Source organism: Canis lupus, chromosome 4 (assembly GCF_048164855.1).
Source record: "Canis lupus baileyi chromosome 4, mCanLup2.hap1, whole genome shotgun sequence".
NCBI classification, from domain to species: Eukaryota; Metazoa; Chordata; class Mammalia; order Carnivora; family Canidae; genus Canis; species Canis lupus.
The window spans coordinates 12,902,636-12,929,318 of NC_132841.1; the positions used below are offsets into that span (position 1 = coordinate 12,902,636).

Sequence of the window (26,683 nt, forward strand, 5' to 3'; positions counted from 1 at the left end):
CAGCCCGGGTGGCTCAGCAGTTTAGCGCCACCTTCAGCCCAGGGCGTGATCCTGGAGACATGGGATCGAGTCCCGTGTCAGGCTGCCTGCGTGGAGCCTGCTTCTCCCTCTGCCTGTGTCTCTGCCTCTCTCTCTCTCTCTCTATCTCATGAATGAATAAATAAAATCTTTAAAATTTTTTTATATATTACACATAATTATATATTAAGTTCAAATATATAAATAACACATTCTGACAAAATTACTTAAAAGCTAACTTGCTAATGCATGTCTAGAATTCTAGAAAACCAAGAGAAATAACCCTCATTGATTTGATGGGTTTTGTGTTTTTATTCTTCAGAGTAAAACTTCTTTATCGACTTCCTCTCAATTTTTGGCAGGATTGTTTATTTTCTTCTGCCCTATATAGAGGAGTGTCAACTTATATAATGAGCAGCTTTTATAAGGAGTGAGGTGGATTTGGATGCAACATCAGTATGTTAAGCATAAAAAGTTACAAGACAATATGTCTGGTGTGCTTTTTCTGGATGTTTCACTTTAAAATATCATTTTGTGAAGACATTAATTCTGGAAAGGGCAAAGCCTGCCTGAGCAAAGAGTGTATCTTTAACTCCTTCAGAAAACCTGTATTAAGTATTTCCTTCCCCTAATCCCAGGGAATGTGTGGGAAGTGACTGATTATGAGGATTTTATAAGCAGAAGGAATACTTGCAAATATGCTGGATACCAGTAAGTAATCTGGCTTGCCTATATGGAATTGTCAAAGAAGTGATTCTTTTTTTTTTTTTTTTTTTTTGATAGCTGTCTATTGAGTTCAAGATTGATTTGGGGATAGTTTAAGATTTAGACAAGGACTGGCTTTCTTCTCTAATGCTTCCAGAGTCTTGGAGAACCTATACTAGAGCAGAGTTGGCAGATATTCTTCTCTTCTTTCATCTGATCTATGTGAAAAGTACAAGCAGCAAGATTAAATAGTTTTAGAGACCTAAGCCAACTTCTCTACTCTCCAGTGGGTCTCCTGAAACATTGGAAAGGGATGATAAATTTGATAAATGGTTTTCAGTAGATATTTCCCTTCCTTTCTTTCTCTCCAGAGCTGTCAACCAAGGAGCCTCAAGTTATTTGGATCACATTCAAAGGACTGCGTGTTGAAAATGGCTTCCTAGTTTCTGCAGTCAATTACTGTAACATCAAGAAATCTCTCTCTAAAGACAGAGTAGAGCAATGAAGACAAGCAGCGGACTGTGGGAAGTGTTCTGCTGGACCTCACCAGACATAAAGTCATTGCTTCAAAAGGCCTTTGTGGGGGAAATGAAGGTTCCCCCTTATTCATAGTGTTCAACTGTGCTGCAACAGGGGCGAATAATATTTTTCACTTCCAGTAAAAACTGCTTCCTATACTTAAAAAGCCTAATTTTCTGTATGCTAGTCAAGTAAAAAGCCTTTTTCAGAGGATTTTGCCTGATTTTGTTTATGTCACATACATCCATGCCAGGCTATAACTCCAAATTCTCAGCCACTGATTGGTAATAAAGAAGTAGCTTTTACTCAAGATCTGTTCAGGCAGTAAGTATTTGAGACGGAGGAGTAAGGCTTTTCATTATTTCATTGTCCTTCTCCATTTGACCTTATACCTCACGGTGGCCTCTGAGGTTTCAACTGAACATTTCATTTGATAGGAACTATTCTCTCACCAAGATAAAAATCTTAGTTCACACAGGATACTTCTTCAGAGAAAGCAGGATACAAATGCCAAGAATTCTCAGACAAAATTACAGCTGCCACATGTCAAACACAGGCCTTGACAGAATACTCACTACATGCAACATGACCTTCTCCTCTTGTGGTTGCTCTTACAAGCTTTCAAATGTACAAAAAAGAAAAAAAAAAAACATACATAGGGCTGCCTAGTTGTCAAGCATGCTGAATTTTCAAGACCACAGGGAAGGACTTTCTGACACAGCAATGCCCCATCGCGATCCAGCGACAGGATACCTTTATAATCAAACGCCGGCGAATAACTCGGGTAGTGACTCTCCGTTCTTCCTCTGAGCTTGAATCACTCTCACTGTCTTTCAAGTCCTGATAAATGCATTTTTTTAGTATAATTTTACCATCACATTTAAAATAAAAGACATTCTGAGAAGGGAAATCAAAAAAGAATTACTTTCACTTGCTGGTTTTCCCTGCTAAGGAAAGTCGTGATATGTATTTGTGAGAATCTTAAAAAAAAAATTGACGTGGAAGGAAATTCTGAGCAGGATTCTAGATGAAATTAGTCTGTGTATGTATGTATATATGTGTGTGTATTAATACATGTACTTAATTACATTGATCTTTATATGCACATATGTGGTAAAGATCAATGTAATTAAATAATAAATCAAAGTAATTATAAGAGACATTTTGGTATCTGAAACTACTCGCTACTAATTGTTTGAAGAAACACTTTAAATGAAGATATTCATTTAAAACTTGTTTTTAATCTCCATCCATGTGACCTGAATGCATAACCTTAGAGTTTAGGCCATGCCTCACTTGATCTACAGAAAGAGGCATAGTATTTCTGATTTTAGGAAACTTTGGTCCAATTTGACAACTTTACCAAACCTACTTTGAACTTTACTGAGGTAAATTTTTTACTTTTTTCTAGAGTTTGTTGCATATATTTACATCAGGAGATTTTTAGCAGCATAATTGGCACCTAACACACAATTGGTGCTCAGTAAGAGTTTATGCAAACGAATGAAGGAATAATGTAAAACATGTGAAAGCTTAGTCTTATTTTAAAGAACTGATATGAAATTAGGACAGAAAAAACATCTGACAGACAAGAATATGGTATAGACAAGAATACAGGAATCACACAAAATATTAATTTTTAGGCAATAAGGATGAGAAACTACCACATAGTTCAATATCTCCAGTTTTACTTAAGTGCCATGATGGAGACTACTTACTAAATGATTTTATCTCTCAATTTTAATGGAGGAATTCTGAAAATTATTCTGGTATTTTATTTTCTAAATTTGCTAGTTGCCCCAAATCTGATATATTCTAGAAACTACAGTTACTATTCATTGGCAAAATAAGTGGAAGTGTTGGTAAAAATAGGAGGGGAGGTAAAATTGTTACAGGAGGTACAAGTGTTAGCTAAAGTGATTTTTGAAATGTTTGTCAAATAGATAATAATGTAGGACATTTTTCACCCAAGGTACACTGAACAAATACATTTAAATATTATAGTAATATCTACCTTAACTGTGTAAGAAGTTTTGTCTGAACAAAGTGCCCTGCTGAATAATATGGTGTCAAAAGGAAAGAGTTTTCAAGTGTCTTGTTCCTTGCAAAGATATTGGCTGCTAAGTTCTCTATTAATTTTAAAATGCTTTAGAAAAGGCTGTAATTCAGAAAACATACAATGATGCCAGTATTGTGAAAGGAGGCACTGAAGTAGCTCAAAAAGTCAGAAAAAGTAAGAGGAATTCATACTGTGAAAAAAAAAAGAAATGCCAATCAGCATACAGGGATCAATAGATGAGGCAAAATAGAAAATTCAATCTGAATTATTCATACACAGATTCATAAACTGGGGAAAGGTTTTCACTTGGGTAACATATGTTAATGCAAACACTATCAGACCAAGAAGTTAATTATAATCCTATCAAGAATCATCTGAGATTAGTCCCTTACATAAAGAAGAAGTGGGCATTTGGCCAATGGTTTAGTTGCCACTTTCTGCCTCAAGTCTCTGCTAATCCGAAGGTGAAGGGTAGAGAGAAGGTGGTAGTAGAATCTCGATCAGGATTCCTGTTAGAGAATTTTCTAGAATTGGCAAAGAGGGTAACGAGGAGACCAAAAGGGATTTTTTTTTTTTTTTCAGTGCTTCTTGCCATGGGTCGCTGCAAGGAAAGAGGTGGAAGATAGCAGAAGTTTACCTTGTAACAGCAGGCAGTCATCCTTGTAAGAGCCGAACCCGGACTTTTGACCTGATTTTTTAGGGAACAAAAAGGGGGCTGTTTTTTGAGCTCATACATCAGATGACCTAGTTGGTTGCTACTCCTGACCTATGGTCTCGCCACAAAGGACACGTCCTAAAGATTTTTGGATTTCCTGAGAGGTCAGGTTCATAGCTCTCAGGAACCTTAACTCCATTAAGAACTTTGATGCTCATGAAAACTTAGGCAGTAGAGGAGGGCCAGTAACCAATACCAAAAGCATAATCTCGTAAGGCATTTGAAAAGATTTTCTAATAGTAATTATGTCCTAGTACTGATGAACTCAGCTGAGTCTCCATTCAGGGTTAAAACTTTCATTTCAAAACTTCTTTTGCCTTCTCCCTGGTTCCCCAGTGGCCAATGTGTCTGCACCTATATACACACACACACACAAGTGCCTATTTATATTCAGATGGTCATTTAATTTCATAACTTCTCTACGGATTTTTAAAAGGCTTTTACAGAATAAACTTTCATAGTTAAGCCATCACTATGTTACTGCTTCCTTCAGTATTTTGTGGACTCATTTTAAAAGGGAACATCGAAGGTCATACTGCTTAAATATACTAGGAATTAACCAGAAGAAATCAATATTCAAAACCCATTTGTTGGGGAGTGAAAGGAAGGCCTGAAAATTTTACTTCCTCTCACTTTCCCTCCTAACACGCAGGAAAATGGTCAAAAGATAGCCTGTAGAAGGGAAAAGGAAAGGATATGATGAGTTGATAAGCTGATCATTAGGTCTTGAGTGACTGAGAGTTTACTATTAAAGTTTTTGTAAACCACAACTTAATCATGGACTCACTATTTTTCAAAAGACTTGTATTTTTTCTATCCCAAGCACTGCAGTAGATCTGAAGCACACTGGATGTTTTAGGGAAAACTGTAAGTGCTACTATTCCAAAAATGTCCACATCTCAGAATCTATGCCTACTGCATGGTCCAGGAAAATACAGAACTGAGAGAGCAAAAAGAAGTAAAAAGCTGCAAGAAATGGAACTTCTATTTTCTTATATCCAATTATGAGTTATAATTTCAGTTCCAAATTTTTTAATAGCTAAAAGCAGTAAACCTCAAAGAAGGGGAAAAAAATCTATGAGATGGTACCACAAAAACATGTTTTAAGTACAAAGTCCAAGCAAATAATTCTATGACAGTAAAGTTTTAAAATGATTAAAAGCAAATATTCAGATAATTATTAACTTAGATATAAAAATTATTAAAATGATACACCTCACTTCAAATTTCTAAATGTTGTCAACCAACAGTAATAACATACCCACCTCATTTCAGGCTTGGGCATTGGATTTCTTTAAGTTTTAAAACACACTTTCAGGCAACAGATCTTATAGGGCAGAAATCTTAGATGGGTCACATGCTATAAACACTTTAAATTATGCAGAAGACCTAGAAAAGGTCAGAATAATTATCCTATTTCCATAAGAAGGAAGACTGACTGGGTTGGGAGTTAGGAAACCCAAATCCTAGACAAAATTAACACTGGACCTTAAGCATCTGGACAAGAACACCTCTTTGGTTCTTTTTTTTCCCCTGAAAAATGGCTGAAGAGATGCTTATTCCTTTTTCCCACTCAGTGAATGAAAATATGATCAAATAGCATGTGTTTTACCTAATCCTTTCTTCACCCCCACCATTAGTGTTGGCACTGATAATCTGGAAACAGTAAAGAGCCTTGGGCCCAGTGTTAACAAGGTTAATCAAAGGAAGTGAAGCATCAGTACTCTTGGTTGAAATGACAAGTGTATCAGGTAACTGAACTGCATACCTTTTGCTCAGACCCACTGGACCCCTCTTCTTCATGAAGGTTAAGCCTTGGTTTGCCATCTGCAGGAGGAGTCCTACTCATCTTTTTCATACTGACAGGCACACAGGGTTTAGGCTCTTCTATTACGAACTTGCTGGTTTCTTCTAGAGCTTTCTGATAGACTGCTAACGATGATGCTGGTTCTTCCACACGACCAGATGCATGTATTTTTGGTTTCAGAGTTTCCTTAGCACTCTGTTTCCCTACATCATTTTGGGATTCTGGAAAGTAGGATTTTGTCTTTGTTTCTGGAGTGACTTCTGGATGGCTTCCGTTTGCTTCAAATTTTCCAGGTTCTCCTTTAAGATATGAGGTAATAGAATCTCGACACTGATCAGGGCTGCAAAAGATAAAATGTGGAAATTTACAATGGTAATATATGACTAAAAATGGGCTTCAGAAGCTCTAAATTTTTAACAACCATGTTTTGAATCAATTTTGAAGGCATGAAATAGAAAGGTATGAAAAATATGATGTGTGAGGGGCTAACATAGGTTTGGTTTTGGGGGTGAGGAGGTGCTACCCAAGGCTTCAGGCTTCCCTCACATTCTAATTCCCAACCTGCCTAGCTATGCTGTCCCTGTTTCTAATTTTGTTTTGTATATTTTATTTAATTTTGTTTAATTTTGTTTAATTGCACTGCTATAGCAACTTGGATTCGAGATTTTAAAAAGTCATTCTGAGAGGTTCATGGACATACGCGGAGTTCTAGACCCACCAATCTAAAAAAAAGAGGGGGATGTTGCAAAAGGCTTTAACATTGCCAGTGAAATCCTGTGATGAGAGCTCTGGCATCCCCCAAAACCCCACGTTCCACTCTTTGGATGGGTTTCCAGTTGTGAATCCTGCCATCCTGATTTTGCAACCGAAACACCCTAAAGTTTCATCTTTCCCCACTGCTGACCCCTGCTGACTTCTGCTGGTGAGTGGGTGTTAGTGTTCACCCGTTGCGTCTATGTCCTGGGAGGACCATTTTCAAGTAACTGTTAACAATCTCTCTCTTCCAACACTTTCTTTTAAATTGATTTCTGATTTTTACTGGTATCAGTATAGGCTTTTATTTTCTAGCTTGTGCATTGTTTTTAGTGTCTTTGCTTATTACCTGTAGAATTCTGAAGGCAATAACTGGCACAAGGTTCTATATGATATATGTGTTTATATGTATACATATATATATCATGTATGTATGTATGTCTGTAAGTATGTGTTTATTCTTATACATCAAATTCTGATTGTACATAAAAAGTCCCCATCAACAGCACACCCTATTCCATATGTGTCGGAACAAATGGCACAATGTGATGATGCCATGACCTAAATGTATCTATTTCCCACTATGCAACTATAGACTATGTGACTGTATTAGAACCCAAACATCAAAATTAGTACAATAGACAACAGAACAAAATAGACAATATTTGTTGTTTTTGCAACAGCCTGTTTGACAGGCTGACCACAGAATTCTTTGGTCTTATCATTCTTCAAAAGGAATTTTGTAGAGTCCTTTTTGCAAAATGTTATAAATTCCCTCTTTGGGATTTTTTATTGAGCAAGCAGCTTATCTACAATATGAAAATATTAAATATGGTTATGGAAGAAACTTAAGTTGGATGCAAAAAAACCTGAGGTTATCACCAGTTGCCACAGAAATAAATTACATTTCAGTTTGATATATGCATAAATAAAAATAATGCCAGCTATTACTGAGAGACTATTTGTACCAGTCATTTGGTAGTCGTTGTATAGGCTTTCTTTTTCAATCTGTAAACCTGTTTGAGGAAAGTAGTAGTACTCTGATTTTTAAAGCTGATTAGAGTGACATTTTTAGAGCTTAGAAATTCATCCAAAGTCACAGAGCGCAAAGCTAATACTGGTGGGATTTGAACTAATGCCTGAAGGATGCTAGGTTCTCACTTTCCTAGAGTAAGTCCAGCGTAAAAAAGAACCAGATTCATGATTATAGAATTATTTTGGTTTTCATCAAATTTCCATCATGGCAATATTATTTGTGGTGAGGAATTACATTATGCAACATTGCACATTACATAAAGTGTTCATGTAGGAAGAAAGGATATACAATGTTAAGTGTTTTCTTAGTATGGAAGGAGGTCTGATGACTCTGCTTCTCCGCATTTTCTACATAAAGACATTTAGAAAAACATCATGTAAAAGAAATCCACCGAAATTTTAGTGGTGGTTATTGCCAGATGATGGGGTTTTGACTTTTTAAATCTGTTTTAAAGTTTTTGCATAATAAGCATATTATGCTTGAAGTCAGAAAATAATAGAAATGCTCATATTTCTAAAAGACGTGGAGTTTTATGTATTACATTATGTTGAAAGCACATTACTTACTGGCTTTGTGAAAAGAATAATACAAGTAATAAGCTAGAAAGAGCAGCCTTCCAAAGTAAACATATACGTCTCTGGCCTGCACGTAAAACTGTTTGCATTTTACTTCAGGCCATCAGCAGTTGTTTTGTTTTGTTTTGTTTTGTTTTGAAGTAGGCCTCACACCCAATGTGGAGCCCAACACAGGGCTTGAACTCACAGTCATGATTGTCAAGACTTGAGCTGAACTTAACTGACTGAACCGCCCAGGTGCCCCTGCCTCTGCCCCCGCCCCCCAGCCCGCTGTCAGTAGTTTTAAGAATTGGATTTGCGTTTCATGTAACCTTCTCTCCTCCAGATTAGCAGGCAATGTACCAACCTTTAAGGCAGGTATTATCCCCAAGCTGGAATGGTGATTTAGAAAAAGAGTAATTGCTAAAAAGCAGGTATTTAAAGCAAACATGTAACCTTTGTTTCACTTTTTTTTTTTTTTTCTGAAACGGAGCCATACCTGTCATCCAGCCGTTCTAGTAACCCACCAGTTATTCTTCGAGCCTGAGCAGGGGACTCTAGGTTTCCACTTGATGTCTCGTTCTGCCAACCTGAAAGTGAAGACATTTCCAGTTCTGCTTGCTGAACACGTTTAAGAATAGCCTGTACTTTTTCTTCTGTCACCTCCTCAGACTCTACTCCTTCTTCAAGCTGAATGTCCTCAAATAGAGATTTGAGTTTTTCTTCCGTCATCTCCTCATCAGGACCAGATTTTCCTTTCTCTTGCTGCTCAGAGCTTACTCCTACTTTCCTAGTCTGTTTCAATGGCTCTGCTGGTTTAACATCCTTTGGGACCCCAGCCATACTTCCGAGGTATTGAGGATACTCACTCAGACACACATTCTCCAACTGGCTCTCATCTACATCCACTGCGTCAGGCATTTCTGTTAAAGGCATTGAGTCTTCGAGTTTGCTGTCTTCTAAGGAAGTGTCTTCTGCAGTTACAACTGGAGGTCCATCTGCTGAATGCTCTACGTTCCCCTGGGAAGGCACTAGCCCATCACTCAGTCTACTGGGGGTTCTAAGGGGAGACTCTATGCTAGAGATATCGCTAAAATAATCATCTTGCTGGCAAGGGGTGGGTGGTGTGTAGTGCAACCCTGTGGGAGTTTCCAGTTCCACTTGAAGGGAAGGATAACCTATGGAAGACAGTACATTCGGACTGACTGGAATGAATTAGAGTACATAAAAAAAAAAAATAAACCACATGGAATGAATTAAATTATAGCAGGTATGAAAATGTATGATGAGTTACAGAATAATGTTCATATATTTATTGGTTTAGTTCAATTAAATGTAATACAATGAAATAAAAGACTAGTGCAAACTATAATAAAACAGAATACGAATTAAGATATAAATGATTTCTATCAATTTTGATAATTTTAATACAGTAACTTAAATATACAGACGAATTCAATCCAATACAACGTTAGCTGTCGTTATACAAGATACACTTATTCCACAGCCAAATTTATTATCTTTCTACTTTTAGCATGCAAAATCTGTATTGTGGTGGACTGCATACAGCAAGCCACAAGAAACCAATTTTTATAATTAAGTCACTTATAACTTATTTGAAGAGCTTTCCAATTCTAATTGTTACTTTTTCTCACATGAAATTTACAGTGAAGAAAAATAAATTTAATCTTTGGAAGGAAATTATTATTAAATTTTAGAGCAGTAGCACTGGGGGAAAGAAATCTAAAAAAGATGTTAAAGATAGGATCTGAAAAGCAGGTAAAGTAGAAAAGACTCCAAGGAAAGTTTTCAGGTGTCATAACGTGACAGCGATGAGAGGGTTGTGGTGTATATGGAGGTCTTAGTGAACCTGGTGATAGGGGTCCACTCAGAACCACAAATCAAATAAGGAGAAAGAAGGAATGATACACAACAGAGACAGGAAGAAAGCCATTTGCAAAGAGCTCTCTGAATATTCACGACAATGCTGTGAAACACGGAGGTTTATTTACCAGCCTACTCAGAGGGGAAGGAGGGAACAATGCCCTGGGTTTAACCTTCTTGCTGTGTGGACCAAGGGAACATTTTTCTCCTTCAGCAGAGAGAGAAGTCAACAATGGTCTGGTCATGGTGAGGAAAGGAGGTTTCATAAAAGTTCAACGAAGAGGAGAGACAGGAAAAAAAGGCAGCCAAGCACATTTTCTGAATTATTGGTCTACAAAACTAAAGCCTAATTTTCCCATCAGTCCATGACAAAAACCAACTTAGCCTTTGTTGTAAATTAAAATTGCTATAGGTAAGTAGAGTCACCTATAAACCAGAATCTTGTTGAAAGGTTGACTGAGAATAGCTGAGGTTTATAATGTGCACAAGTGAAATTTACTTCATATACACATTCCTAAATTTCTCTATGAATTTTTAAGATAAGAAATGTAAAGTATTAAGATGTAGCCACGAAAAGTTCTTGTGAATTTAATGATATTCTGATTTTAAAATGTGAAAAATAAATCAAGCTTTCAATTCTATTGACTATTTCCATTATTTTCTGGTTATCTTGCTCACTCCTTCCTTCCTTCCTTCTTTCCTTCCTTCCTTCTTTTGCTTGTTAGATATTTTCTTAATTTTCCCCCCAAAAAGATTCCATAAACTATAACTTGACAATAATTCAGAATTTAATATAACAGTGGTCTACCTTTAGTGCAAAAAGAGACTGGCTACCATCATATGGTCTCACATATAAGAGGAAGCCTTGAAGACAGCTTTTTCCCAAGGTTCTGTGGTATTTATAAGCTTAAAAGAAAACCCTTTGAACATTATTGTCCGTCGTATTTATGTTATGTGGATAATAAGCTAAGCTTTAAATTTTCTGTCGACTTTAACTTTAGTAAGCAGATACTCTTTTAAGAATTTGACAACTTTGCTACTAACATATGTAGAACTAGAAGTTATTGATTTTTGTTAGCCCATCTTTGCCAGTTTAAAAATGAGAAAAAAGCACATTTTTCAAAACTTAGGATAGTAGAAAAATATCCCTAGCTCTTCTTTCTACCTCCATACCATCATTATTTTTTACTCGAAATTCTTTACAGGAATAAATTTCCATTTGTAAAAAAAGACAAGCACCTTGAAAAACATAGTAAGATATTTGTTATACTTTACTTAATGCTTTGATTTTTAAAAAGCCCCAATTCACACAATGAAGGGAAGATTATAATATCACTATATAAATTAAACTAATGCAAAAAAGGAATTACTAGGTTATTAGTCACACCTATGCTCACTGAATTAGAAATGACACTGACTTTTATATATGATATATCAGGCAGGATTTTTCCAAACAATAAATGTAAGCATATGAAGTTAATGCTAAGTAAGTATAACACGTTTTGGAATGATGCATTAGATTTTTCTTAGTACGCGCTTAAATACTTGGCCCCTAAACAGGAATTCACCATTTTATTTGACAACTTGACCCAGTACCTTGATTATCTGGTAAAAAAAATAGCTTATGATTTGGTCTTATGAATATATCAACGAAAGAGTGTTCACTAGTTGTTTAGGTTAATGTGAAAATGACAAAAACAATGCATTCTCTAGATAATAAATTTTCTTCCACTTGGTCATGTCAAATATTTGAAATACCAACTCTTTCAGTTAACTTATGCTTTTATACCTCATTATTTGTATTTTATATAACAGACATTTATCAAATTTGTTCTATCAGAGTGTTTATTTGCAGACTCTAGTAGAGAAAATGCTGTGAAAATGAGAAATTAAGTCAAGCAAATCACAATTTAGTTGGTTTTAAATGACTGCCTCGTCCTACACACTTTCAAATTTTATCTCAAATGATTAAATAAATATGAACACTAAATTCAATTACCATCAACAGGGTCATGGAAAACATTGTTCTCATCTGCAAAACTTCTGGTGCCTGAAATATTTCCATAATCAAATATTGGTCCTTCTAGCAGAGTCACTATATCTATTCGATTAATTTTTGTCAAGACCGAAGTTAAGGCATCAGCTGAAAAAGGAGAAAAGAGGGTTGAAAAACCCGATTAAATTATTTTCTTCCAGTCATCACAATATTCACACAAAAGCATGGCTTTCTTCACCCTCCTAGCACTTTTAGCTCCTCCTGCCTGCGGCTCAGCCAAGACACCATCCAGGGGTTTCAGAAAGCTGGCTGTTACAGGGAAGTCATGTTAGGGTCTTAAGTATCACTTTCTGAGGCTGTGTGTGATGACAGCAACACTGATTCCACTGTAAGATGCTGAGCAGATGGGCCTCAAAATAGCTAGACTCCTTTTAGTTACAAGGGGATCTATTAACATTTTAAACATGTCCCTCTCCTTTTAGACTGTCAAAATCGATCACCCTCATATCTGATGCTTAGCATTTTAATGACTCACTAAGGTCAGGCTGACCCAGGCAAACCCGCAATAACTCGCTCCGCATTGTCGTGGGTTGGCACTTGTCATAGTATAGCACCACACCCCTCCCCTAGCCCAACAGAGCTAAACAAAACAAACCCTAAAAATATTAGAGGATTCTCTGCAGCACAGATGAAGTGGAATAAAATGATTTCATCCTATCCTTTCTTTCCCTGTGCACCTAGCTCTGGCCACAGAGGTAGCCTCAGAGTGTTTCTGACTACCACCCCCCAGAATTAGATTTTCATTTTAGATGGTCACGGAGGGAACCAAAGACAAAACACAAAAAATTCACTACTACTTGCTTTCTTAAGAATCTTCCTAGAGACAGATGTCTAGAATATTAGCGCTAAATTAAACAAGGGTAACTTCAAAAGCCTTGCTATTACTTTAATGAAACTCTGGTTTATCGGCAGTAGGCTTATCTAAAATACTGAATCTATGCAGTTTTGAAAGTTAAAGTAATATAATGTCAGCATACTTGTAGCATTTTTTCCGTCTCTGGTAACCCATTTTTTTAATAACATGAAGCTTTGAGAAATTAAAGAATTTGGATTTTCCACACGTATTTGATTGATTTCATCCACTGAAAAATTCAGTTCCCTTGCCAGTTCTGTAGGAAAGAAAAAGAGTTACTAAGATTTCACATTCTACTTTTATCACATATATTTCATAAAAGTAGTGCTCAACCGTCACACACATACATTCAAAGGAATGTTATAGTAAAACCCAGTCCAGCCTTGAGCACTAATCTTTATATGCTTGATTTTACAGGGAGGTGGTGATCACACGCAGACTGTAACTTAACTCTCCTGAGATAATCGCTTGGTTACAATTAGATTCCCTCTTGAGAGATTCTTCTATAAAGATTCTTGATCTGTACAAAGAGGATGTTGCTGGATTCTTTTAATTCAGCCAAATCATTCTTTGCAGTTTGCACAGACCTCATATAAGATGGGCAGGGATACACACTCAAAAATATGGCACATGAGATGCTGGTAGTATGCCTTCAGGAATTCCACTTGGGAGGTTAAATGATGAACGCAGCCCAGATCGCTGTCTATGCTATGCTGCTACTTGTACAACAAGTAAAAGGGAGATGTGTGTCCCTTGTGTCCATGTAAATGTCTGTACCCAAATACTCGACCTTGTTCATCAGAGTGTCTTTGGGGAGATACGTGTGAGCATTAGTGGCTGCCTTGGCAGAGGGAACCCAGGAGTCAAAGATGAGAAGGAGCCTGACTTTTCACTGTCTATTTCTTGTGTAGTTGAAAAACTTCCTCAGGTATATATTACTTTAAGTGATTACAGGAATAAAAGGGAAACAATTCTCCCATGGAAAAGGAGTTGGTCAAGATTCTACCCCGCTTAAATATTTCTAGGATTTAGCGAAATGCTTTCGGAGGCTCAATAAACTCCAGACGCCTTATCAAGAGATTTCATGTCTAGAAATCTATCATGATGATACATTGGGTTGGGCACAATGATTTACACACATGAATGTTTATCTCAGGCTGTACTACTAAAAAACTGAAAACAATCCAAGTGCCGAACAAAAGAAGAGTTAATGAAGTGGCTTGTGAACTGTTTTGATCATGGCCTACAGTTAGATATACATTGTATAGCGCGATGTTTATATAAATGAAACCAGATCTCCAAGAAGCAAAACTCAGCATTAATACTCATATTACGCAGACATTTCCCCCCATTCTATTCTATTAAAAACAAAACCAAAGTATGCATTGACTTCATGACCCACGAGTGCATTATAACCCAAAGTTAGAAAAATACCATTATATAGTATGTGTGCTGGATGTTTTTTTCCATTAAAACCAAGATCACAGAATATGCAATTTTGTGGAAACTAGGTTATAACAAATAAAGCAAAAAATTACATTATGTATATAATGTTAAAGCTTTTTATACAAAAATCAAAATACATTAAGATGTTAACAGTGGTTCTTAGGGACAGAATTAAAATTTGCCCTACTAAATGATCATTTTAGGAGATCTTCACTGAGCATATAGTAATTCAAATTACAAAAGTTAAATTTCTTTTAGGTTCTTCATTCCTCTGTGCTTTAAGAGACAACACTCCGTACTATCCAACAAGCCCTTATGATCCAACTGTATCCTTTGTCTAGTGATCCAGTGAAGAGTCAAGACACACTGTCACTAAGAATTACAGTTTTATGGCTTTATGTCACATCTTCCCTCCAAATTTACTCTGACAGACTAAGGACTGGATTTGTCTAAGGCAAATAATCTAACAGTATGGGCATACAATACCTCAAATCAACATATGCTCCAGTATATTTTCAGATCACAACGTCCAATGTTAAAATATAATTATTATTAATTTTATGTTAACAGATATTTATACATAACAAATTGTTATTAACTCTCAACAAGCTGCTAAGGATTACTCAAACCACCTGTCTATTCAGGGTGCCACCAGGCTCCTGGTCATTAGCAGTGTGCCTGAGAGCAGGGGCTTGGTGGAAGGAGGTAGGAAAGTTTAATAATTTGGGGGTGAGGGCAAGGACATAGGATATTTAAAGGAAGAAAATGTAGCTGACCTTGTTTGCCATTATCTTGTTTCATGTTCTTCCTTTTAATAGCAGAGATAATCACTTCCCTGAGTATAGAATATTGCTGAGGGTATACAAGATGACTTAGATATGATAATAGTTAACATTTATATTTTAAGCTATTGCGGTTTTTTTGGTTGTGTGTTAAAAATATGCACTCAAACTATAAAACTTAAATTTCTCTGATTCATGTGGGGTAGGATTAACATCAGATCTACAAGTAGAACTTTCCAACGGATACAGAATCTTATCTTCATCTGTACTGAGGTGAAATCAAACTAAATATTCCTTTTCTACACACAGATCATAAACGGTTTCATTCCTCTCACTGAACTCAATGACTTTTATAAACTGAATAGATTTATATACGTGCATCCTACTTAAAAAATTGTAATTCAAATGTTCAACTTCTCATTTTCTTGTTTATGTAGTTATTGAAAATGATCCTCGTTTTCCTTTAGCAAAGTGATGTAAGATCTCTTTTTCAATAAAAAGACTGGACATAGAAGTGAGTCCACTTAAAGAAAAGTACCAGGTAAATAAATGTACAGGTCATCTGTGTGTATCATAAAAACTCTGAAGATGACTTATGAATGATTAAAAGTTGTGAAACAGAGGCATGGGTTAATTGAACTGATGCCTAGGAGAGCTGCCTCAAGGGCATACACCATGTTTAAAATCCATAAAATTTTGGATTATTTAAAAGTCATAAGCCTTAACTATGTTTTCCTTTACCCCAGATAAATAAGTTTGTTACTAGGTAAAATGTTATCTAATATTACCAGAAATGGCAGTGTGAAGAAAGTGTCTATATTGAAGATTTAAATTTCTCTTGTTTAATGTATATGCACTGAAAAAGCTTTGAAAAAGGCAGTATGTGAGTAAGGTATTATCGATAACTATCTCTGGGTAGATAGAACTGTGGGGGTGATAAAAAGTGTTTTGTTTTGTTTTCCACTTGTTGCTTGTTTCTGGTTTGTTTGTTTTTTTTTTTTAATATAATGAAGCCCTTGTGAGTAAGAGAAAGAAATTAAGAAATTGTATTTGTTTCACTCAGGAGTGTATACACTTACCTGTCCAACTAAGTCCCAGGTGATCGGCTACTATTGCCATCCTGATATCTGTCCGTTCACATGGACTCTGTGGACCTACGATTTACAATTTCTTAATTAAAATAATCATCAAGAAAGACACGATACTGGAAAATTGTTTTTTTTTTTTTTTAGCAGTACTCAGATTTTACAGAGAGACTAATGCTAACACTGTACACTTAAATGTGTCCTAGTCACCTACATGAACACTTCTCTTTTCACACGGCTCACTTGATTGTCACCTGCGCCAGCCAAATGTGAGACTACATGGATGCTCGATGTGATGGAATCAAACATGCTGACGAGCTAGCTACTGGACAACGGTTACAGAATCATCGTGTCGGTGAAAACACCAGGATGGGATTCCAACATCTGTGCTTCTACTTTGACAGAATCATTAGTACATTAAAAAAAATAAAAATAAAACCACGAGCTGCTCATCTTGAAAGACACCAATATCTTGGGCATGCTTCCCTAGCTGTCTACCGTGTCGTTTGGTTAAAAGGGAGAAGGAAGAGTGTAGAGACAGCACACACGGATGACAATGACAGGATGAGAAACTACGGTTAGGTCACTCGACAGGCAATCACGACAGTTCATGCACTAGGGTCTACGCGCCGGAAGGTGTTTACGAACTACGCTCGTTCTCCAGGATGTGAGCAAAGAGTGCTCGAGAGACCTGACTGCCTTCATCCTCACCAGTCCTCCTACTGCTCCTTCTCTCACTGCCGGCCTTTTCACTCTTTGATTTTAAAGGTGCTGCCTCTGTTTTCTTATCTCTAGCAGACTTCGTTGTAACTGAAGGCTGGCCACCCCGGGAAGTCTCGGACAACGACGTGTTTCTTGAGGTACTGTCTTCCTCATCGGACAACTCGGACTGCATTTTTCTGTCTTCTTCCGAGAGGCGGTCCACAAGCTTTAGGGTCTCACCACTAATTCCCTTAAAATATTCAATGGAATGTTTACATACTTCCTTAAGCTGACTCTTCCTAACTGTTACTGTGGCGGTGGTGGTGGTGGTAGTGGTGGTGGCGGTGGTGGCGGTGGTGGTGGTGGTGGTGGTGGTGGTGGTGACACAGGTGGATCTTACCTTTACTGGCAATTTGGATGGAAGCTGTTTGGCCTTGCCTTTCTCTGGCTGCCCTGGCTTTTGTGTGGCACATGCCTTTCTAACTACGTTCTCCCTGTGTGTGTCTTTTACTGGAATTCTGGACTTTACGTCTACACATGAAGAAGCAACAAGGGTTTTGGTTTTCTCAGATTGACTGACCTGCTTCGTTTTACTCACTTTCATGTTTGGCATATGACTTGGTGGGTAGATATCTTTTGGTGAGGTGGCCTTTATGGGAAGTTTGGATTTTCGCCTAATCCCTATCGATTCCTTGGTCTTTTGCTGTTCTCCAAGAACTTTCTGCTTATCTCTTACACAGTGTCCTTGCAGTACCCCTGTCTTTTTTCCTGACGAGGTTTTCACTGGATTAGCTTTCTCTGTGGTACAAGTGGGTGCAGAATGTTCTGTCACAACTACATTACTTGTAATGTTATCTGTCTGTATGGTGGAAGAATCCAAATTGTTGTTGTTATTAAAGTTATCTTTCTGGAAATCATGTTTTTCTTGGGGCCTAGTGCCTGTGTGGCTACTGGCTGTATTTGAAATCATTGTTATGGTTTCATTCTCTAGCCCCTGACAACTGGTCATCACAGCTTCTATCTTATCTGTCACTTCTCCAGAGCCTTCTTTCTTCATGGTCATGGTGGATGCAGAAATTCCCATTTTTATAGGCGTGCGCAACTTGGGGTCAACTTTAGAGGCGCTAGTGGCTGCTGCCGATTTCTCCAGGGAGCCACTACTGGATGTGCCTTCCTGACACTCTCCGCTGGTCGGGATGCTGGGGTTAGGTTCGACTGGAGGTGCCTCTACATTTCTCTCTAGATTGGTTTCTACAGTGGTGTCCCCTGACTGTGGCTGTGGTGTGGCAGTGACCATACTTTTATCCCCTTCCCCCTGGTCCCCTGACTTCCCTTCAGAAGTATGCTCACCAATCTGGAAAAATTGGAGCCTCTCTTCAACAAAATCCCTCTTGCTCATGTCAATTGCACCACTGCGAGTCATCTCAAACATTTTCCCTTCATGAAATGGGAAGGGGTTAGGCTCACTAGTTGGGGTACTTTCATCAGTTGGCGTTCTGGCTGGCGTTGTATCAGGGGTTGTTGCTGGAGAGCGGTCTTCCACAGCCAGACCAAATGGCTTAGTTTCATCTTCCCGTGATTTACCATCAAAAACTTCATCATCCCCTCGGTTATTAGACCAAGGATCGAAATCTAGACCTTTGGTAGCTACGGTTTTGAAAGGAGTGGCAAATTCTTCATCTACTTTGTAACTGAAGTATGTATCTGGAAACACTGATCTGTCAGGATGTCTGCCTTCTAGTGTGAAAAACTGGGCCCCCGATTTCTGATCAGTCTTATCAGGAGTCTTTTCGGATGAGGACATTTTAGAAGGTGGCTTGTCTTCGTCTGGTCCCATCCTTCCCTCCTCCTCGATGACTTCAAGTTTACTTTGGCTAAAGGAGCGATCGGCTGGCTTCAGGATGCCCTCCGTGTTCCAGACATCTTTCTTAATCTCCATGGTTTGACTTGGGAGTTTAGAATCACTCTCTGTCAAGCCATCATCCTCATCCTGCAGGTCGTAGCCATCCAGAGAGTCGATCTCTGTGGCATCCGTGTCATGAGAAAACTCGGCCGTGGTGGCGATGGAACACTCGGTGATGGACTGGTCATTGTTCCCATTCTGGGCAGTTTCGTTCTGAGGCGAATCGAGGCCAAGGCCAAATTCATTATCTTTTCCAGATTCGTTACTGTCCAAGTCTTTCTGGTTGGAAGGCTTGTCAGCAGGAGCTTTGGATTTTGTCATTTCCTTTCGTTCATCATCTACTTCCTTTAGCTTGAAGGTATATTTTTTAACTGGGACAGGCTGATAGATCGATTCGTCATCACTCGAGTCACTGACGTCGGCCCCGGGAGGAACTGGGGAAGGCGGCTGCACTCTGATGACCGGTTCGGCCAGCTGGTACTTGTCATGCTCGTCTTGCAGACTGACTTCAATCATGTCAACCTCTCTTTCAGGGAGATAATGATGTTTCTTATCTGGCTCCATCTGGTCTGCATCCAGTGGTGGAGGAGGGGGAAATTCGATGTAGGCAACTCTATTACTTTTGGGTCTTTGGCTAGAGTCTTTGCTCACATCGGTAGGCGTTTCCCGCCCAACGGCCGCTTCCTCCACGGTAGTCTGCTTCAAGGAGGCTGACTTGGCCTGGTCCTCCTCCTCAGATTCCTCAGAAACCTCGGGAATTGGGCTGGGTTTGCCTGGTATAAAAGCTATGAGCGAGTCTGGTGTCTTAGACGTAAATTCATAACTCACTTCCTCTGAACTGGGTGTTTCTGGGGTCAGGGGGCTTTTCCCAGAGCTGTCTAGAAAGGAAACTTGCTCTAGAGTGTCATCTTCTGGGCTACCCTGGGGAGAAGGAGGCTGCTTTTGCTGTCTAGTTGTATAAAAGGTGCCCCTGGTCTCTTGTACTGTCTTACACTCCTGACTTATGATCTTTTTTACACTTCCTTGCTGTATCTCCTTTTCATATTGCTTCCCCACCTGTACAAAGCTGACATACACGGGTAAGGTTTTTATGTCTTTCCCTCCCTCTGTCTGGGCTAGTGGAGCAACTCTTTCCAAGCCATCAAGGGGACTGTGCTCGAACACATCACTAGACGGGGATTCCTTTCCTGGGCTAAACTCTAAGGAATCAGGAGATTTGGTGGGGGAGGTTTCGGTTTCATCGAGAGGAGGGCATAAGCCTACGTAACTCTGACGTTTGGAAACTTTGCTGATTTCTGAATAGGTGACTTTTTCATCTTCTATAGAATTAAAGTGCTGCGTCTCGACTGTCTCTTTGCTCATACTCGACTGGGGTGGCTTTTGCGATAGTTCATGCGGGGGGAAGGCCGACTGTTCGCAGAAGCCGTCGGGGATGTCAGAAGGCAGCATTCTCCTTCCCTCCGCAGCTCTGACCGGGATGTGCGACACCGCAGAGCTCTCGCTTCTCCTGGGAGGCTGTTCAAGAGATCCACCCGGCCGTTCCCCTTCCTTCACGACATATTCCCTATATAAGACCTTTTTGGAGGGAGATTTTACAGTCATTTCCTTAATCTCTGAGAGAGAGCCATTTGTTAACAGCTTGTGTTCTCTCTCAGTCACAGACATAAACTCATTCCTTTGATCAACAATCTTACTCTCAGGGTGACCAATGTGATTCTCTCTTACATCGTGAACAAGCACATGCGAAAGTTTTTCTTTCTGCGACTTATTGTTAGCGGCTCCAGCACTTTCCCACGTTCTAAAGACCTTTTTGTCCCATGGTCCCTTAGTAGCTAACTCTGAGGTTACATGACACGCCAAGTCTTTAGCCTGTTGCTCAGAAAAATAGTCAGGCGCTGCTTTACTTGACATTTCAGTCCTCTGCGCTTTCACATCCTCGGGACCAGAATCATTTACAAGGATCTCGTTGCTCTGGGCAGGCTCGTCCATAGCCTTTAGCACCATCACACCGTTTTGCACAGATGCGCTTTCGTCTGGGAGGTCTACGGCCTTCGGCTGCTTTTCTCTAGCAAAGACCTGGTACACAGGCAGCTTGCTCTCCTGGATTTTTTTAATTGGGATTCTTGACTGGCCCTCCAGCTTTCTGTCTTCTTGAGGCACGTCCTTACTTTTTGCCTGTGCGCCTTGTTCAAATTTTAATCTAATGGAACTGAGCTTAGATTGTTTGAGCTGAAACCCGGACTGGGGCCCTTCTGGTGCCTTGCTCTGCGACATGCTTGCTCTGGCTTCCTCTGGGGACCTGCTGTCCTCGGGCTGCGGGGAGAGCACCTTGTCCTCCGGGCTGCCGGGCAGACTGGAAGCCTTCTCATCGGCTTTGGGGAAGCCTTGTCCGTCATGGCCGTGTTGCCTCGCCTTAACCCACTCGTCGTTGGATGCCAACAGTTCTGTCAGCAGGACCTTCTCGGGGCTGCTAGTGGCAGAGCTCTGAGAAGAGTACTCTTGGCCATTTCGAGGGCGTGGCTTTTTCTCTGGGGACTGCAGTTCGTCATTTAGCTTTTCGGTTTTGTCACGAAAAAACTGTGACACTTGAGTCAGTTTTTCTTCGGCTTCCTTCACAGTCCTGTCCACCCTATCTTCATACATCAACTTCTCTCTACCTCTGTCTAATCTGTCCTCAGCAAAGCGCATCCACATGGCATGCTTTGGACCACTAACATCGCCAGAATAGTGCAACACTGTCACTTTATCAAAATGCTCATCTTTAGACACTTTACCTACACCATTTTCAGACACATCTTTATAGATTTTGGAGAGAATTTCTTTTTTGGGGGCAGTGACTACTTTTTCTCTGGGCCGCTTATCAGACCCCTGTAACTCTGAGCTAGGGGGTCCTGCATGGTCTGTAACTGATTCCTCGGTATCAGAGTGAGACACATCTAGCTTTTCTGACAGAAGCATTTTCTCAGCAAACCTGTAAGACTCCCCTCTTAGTTCTGACAACTCATCGTCATGGTATTCTATTGAGTGCTGACTTAAAAGCTTCAACGTTTTATAAGAGTCATCAGATATGAGTTGAGCAGAACTAGGGCGACTGTCTTCTTCTTGGGACACAGGAGTGTTTACTCTGGAAGACTCCAGATAAGAAGGCAGTGACTCTTCAGCAGTAAGTTCCTCTTCTTCTTGCTGACCCTGTTCCTCTGGACAAGGAAAAGCATCGTGTTTTTCTGGCAGAAAATCTTTTAGGTTAATATCTCCCCGGGATAAGTCTTTCTGATATACATACATTTCCTTTTCTGGATGCTTTTTGGTTTCTCTAATAATGACTTCAGTGGGCTCAGCTTGGTTACCTTTTTCGATGTGGACTTCTATTACACGCTCCAGTTTGGGTTTCATTTGGTTGTCCTTCTCTGCATGTTGGGCTGCAGTTTCAGCAGCAGACTTGTGCACGTCTGGAGGCACTGCCGACTTATGCTCAAACAGCCCCGCCAGTTCTTTGGAAGGGTCCCGCCCGGACTGAAAGGCCTTCATGATGTCATGGACCGACATGGTTTCCTCGATTCTCTCAGAGGCGCCTTCGCTGCCCGGTGGAGAATGATAGACCATTCTGGTGGTTGTGGTGATGTGCGTCTCTTCTTTGACACGCACGCCTTTGCTCAAGACTCGGCTGTGGTCGTCGTCTTCACCGTTGGCTTTCATTTGAAATGCTTTAACTTTATCCTTAATACTAGAGGCAGTGGGCTTGGGTTCCAATTCTGTAAAAGTAGGTGAAGGTTTGGGTGACACGGGCTCCTCCGGCTGGCCCGGGGGAGCGTCTCCGGCTGAGGGCTCATAGCTCCTGATAACATGCACCACTTCAGTTCTCGTCTCTGTGATGACGGGAGGGATGGGGACTTCATGGAAGAGGGGCTTAGGACCAGTGCTTTCAGCGCTCTGTGGGGCTGAAGGTGTCTTCTCACTTCTTGTTTCAAAGCCACTGTCAGACAAGGGGCTTTTGTCTTGGTCATGTTGCGAAAAGTCATCCGGAGACTCTAAGATTGTGTCTGTTCCAAAAAAGGAATCGGCCATCTTACACAACTCTTTCTCAGAGGTCGAAGGCCTCATGGAGGCTGGAGGCATTTTGAGTTTGTGTTCCTGCAAGGCGATCGCGGGCTTTAAAATCCTTTTCTGTCTCTCTTCGCCATCTTTCTTTGCATCCTCAAACTTATACTTTAGATTGGTCAGTGAACTACTTCCAATATCGTTTGTTAAGTAATCAATGACTTTGGTCAAGTTATAATCCTTCTCGGAGGCGGCTTTTGCTTTCACTTGCACTCTCTCGGGCAGAGACGGAGAATGGCTCACTGTGGCTTGTTGTCTGGCTTCTCTTATTTCTTCTGAACTGAATTCTATCCAGTCGTCTTCGGGAGAGAGTCCTTTGTCACTCTTTGGTGATTTGGGTGGTCCTTTGTTATCTACACACACATCTTTCTTAAGGATTTCACTCACTTTCACTAAGTCTTCCTTTACTTTCTCAACAATTTTGAAAGGTTCTTCATCGTCTATCCTCCCCTCTTTTGGGAGTTCAGGTTGGAAAGGCTTCTCCTCAGGCACGTCTGTTTGTAGTATTGCAGTCATCCGCATTAGGTCCTCCTTCATTTCAGCCACGTCTTTTAATATCTCCTGACTGGAAGATAAAGAAGATGGTGTAGACAGCTTAAGGGCAGAGGGTGCAAGGAACAAAGACGACTTAAGTGGAGATGAAGTTCGACTGACATGGGACTGAGGGCGTGTCTCCGTAGTCAATGTTTTAACGGGTGACAGCAAGGCTGCTGCTGATTTTGTAAGTGAACTAGAGTCTGGAAGTTTCTTTAATGCTGGTTCGGGCAAAACATTGACTACAGAGTATACTGGCACTGTTATTATCGATGACGTTACAGATGAGGTAGTTGCAGATATTGACGACCCAAGGGATGTATAGAGTGCACTTGCGGGAGGAGTTCTTAGGGACTGAAAAGCTGATGGTGTCGGAGAAACATAGGACCTGAGTGGGGAAAATGGCATTGCTGTCGTGGTAGAAAGCACTTTCTCAACTGTGTCAGTGGCTGCGTTAACCACAGAGCTCACAGAGTTTGTAGCGGTAGAAATTTTTTCCTGTAACGTGGCAGTGGCTTTGCATCCATTAATTAAAGTTGAAGATGACGGATATTTCAGGGGGGAAATTGATCCGTTGACTAATGCTACCTCTGCGTGTCCAGGTATCTGTTTCACTGGTGATGACAGAGAAGAGGCCATGGTGACTTTCGCCGATGAAATGACATCAACTGCTGATTTGGCTGGAGACAGCACTGACTTTAGAGGTGAAGATATGAGCGGTGCTGCTGATGTAATAATCGACTTAAATGGCAAACTTGAGGAATACATATGAATGTTTGACTTGGGGGAGGCAGGGGGTGTCATAGTAATGGACGACCTCTCCAGAAGAGAACCTGCCGTAGTCACCGGAGAGGTGCGGGAGGAAAATGTAGAATTGGATGCCAGCCCTTTTAAAGGCGAGGCCTCTGGGACGGTGGGAGCTCTAACCAGGGTACCAGAGGAAACTTGGATATTGTATGGAGATTGTGACACCACTGTTTTTATCGGTGAAGAAATTGTCCGAAAGGATCTAATTGGAGATGCCACATCACTAATGGATTTAACTGAAGATGTAGTTGACGCGCCTAACGTGGATTTGATTGGAGAAGGAGTCGAAACAGACCATATGGACTTTAACGGAGAAGCTGATGGTGTATTAGAGGAAGAGCTTGATAAGGAAGTGAAGCCTGACTTGGCTGGCCCAGGCACTGTAATCGGAGCTGTTGTCCAGGACTGGTATGGTCTTGTAGAAAAGAATGGCTTGTATGAGTAAGTGGTGGGGAGGGATCTTGTTGCTCCTGCACTCCGTTCAACTGTTTCTTAAATTTGAAAATGAAATCAAACACAAAAATCAACAAAAATGGTTGAGAAACAGAGAGACCAGAGAAAAAAATTGGTCAGTAAACTTTGAAATATTACAAAAGCAAGTACAATTGTTTGCATGATTTAGAATGGAAGAGGCCAAAGGAACAATTAAGTAAAAGAGGAAAAAAAAAATCCACAGACATAACTAATCCAAAGTTAAAAATAAACAAACAAACAAAAAACAGAGCAATGTGAAATGAAAGACAGAAAAAGCACATCGCAACCAAATAGGCCAACAATGAGAAACAGAAAACATGAGGAAAGAATTAATGATGAGAAAAATAACCACAATGGAAAACCGTTCCCTTACTTCCTATTGACTTTCTTATGTGCTGGTTTTGAAATATCAGCAGCCATTCTGCTTTGCCTGTATAGGTACAAGTTCATTTTGTGCAACCATATAACTTTCATTTTAGCAATTTCTAACGTTTCCTATCCTTGAGCCTTTCGGTGATACAGATTGCACCTACTTAGAACCATATCGATGTGTGTCACTGTACATTAAATATCTAGAACTCCTTTTTTTAGAAAACTACTCAAGCCTTTTTCATGCAGAATCCAAGATAACTTTTATATGACAGGCAACTGATGTGCAAACTGTGAAGCCACTGGATTTTAAATCTGTACCTTCCATGCACAATTCGGTTATGCTTCACACCCATAAAAAGCCAATAAGAGCAAGAAATTTTCTGAGTCAGAACTTTAAAAGAAAAAAACAAAGAAAAGGAATGTTTGCATTTATTTTTTCCATGCAGCATATTCCTTTTGGTGAGGAAAAAGAAAATGTAATATGAAATGATTTAAAAATGCATGTGTACATACACACAAAGGGGGAAAAAAAGCAGAAAATATGGGTCATGGTTACCATAAGCAAGCAAAGCAACTGAAAACATCTTATCATGCGCAATATATCATGGCAAACAAGCCAATGAAGTAATACAATTTTTATGCTGTGTTATGCACAATATATAAACTTTTAAAAATACTTTCACAAGAGCATTTAGAAAGAAGAGTACACTTTTTCCATGAGATGCAAAATCTTGGTACCTTTTGAGATTTTAGGAAAATATTTAATACTGCATATTAAAAACACATTCTGCGACTCAATATGTCCACATCTGGAGTCATCTTCATTATGGATAGAAGCACAAGGTTTATTTTGGATATGTTTTCACAATTATCATACTTTTAATTCTCAAAAGGTATCATGGGGAAATCTAAAAAAGCACAGTCATATTTTTAACACCCGTATTTAAGTATCTACAGTGGGATTCAGTATATATCTGTATACGTTTTTATCCAGGGAAAGGTGCCAATTCTGGTGCCTCCTCAGAATGTTCATGGGACTCATAGATACCCCAAACACTGGAGCAGCCATGAGGCAGATCTACCACTAGGAAAGATGGATTTAATACCAGCATTTATCTGGCAATCGGACAAGAAACACACAAATGAGGTAAGCACACTCGCCAGGGGAGACACACTTGGTCCTCTCTACTTTTCCAGCTCTACCAAACAAACCGAGTTGGTCACAGAGATTTGGAATGCCTGCCAAGGGCTAATGGTCTATGTCAAAGTTGAGTACAGTTTCGCTCCCAGAAAGCACTGGTGCAGAATAATAGTGACACGCGAAGAGGAAATGAGAATCTGCTTCATCTTTTATGCTCCTCTTCATGCTGTGCCCGGGCCATTGCTATAATCCAGTCCTTGGATTAGCAGCTACTCCCACAAGGGTGAAGATTTTCATTCCTAGTGTACATTTAAATTCAAACATTCAGAACATGTCCTCTTCTAGGCTTACATATTATTCTAAAGAAATATGGAAGAACT

General features: G+C 39.7%; 1 protein-coding gene across 15 annotated transcripts in view; it reads right to left on the reverse strand.

Moving 5' to 3' along the window:
- The window catches only part of ANK3 (ankyrin 3), a 662,261-nt gene that overhangs the window by 19,495 nt on the left and 616,083 nt on the right, over positions 1–26,683 (reverse strand). For 7 of the 15 annotated variants that reach the window (XM_072823184.1, XM_072823191.1, XM_072823187.1 and 4 more), the window contains 8 exons: positions 16,984–24,807; positions 16,267–16,341; positions 13,084–13,215; positions 12,050–12,193; positions 8,666–8,756; positions 5,785–6,163; positions 3,939–3,989; positions 1,996–2,082 (listed from right to left, as the gene is read on the reverse strand). In XM_072823184.1, the coding sequence (XP_072679285.1) occupies positions 1,996–2,082; positions 3,939–3,989; positions 5,785–6,163; positions 8,666–8,756; positions 12,050–12,193; positions 13,084–13,215; positions 16,267–16,341; positions 16,984–24,807 (8,783 nt within the window). Of the gene's footprint in view, positions 1–1,995; positions 2,083–3,938; positions 3,990–5,784; positions 6,164–8,665; positions 8,757–9,035; positions 9,345–12,049; positions 12,194–13,083; positions 13,216–16,266; positions 16,342–16,983; positions 24,808–26,683 lie in introns of all 15 variants that reach the window. The other 8 variants (XM_072823197.1, XM_072823196.1, XM_072823199.1 and 5 more) reach the window with 6 other exon arrangements.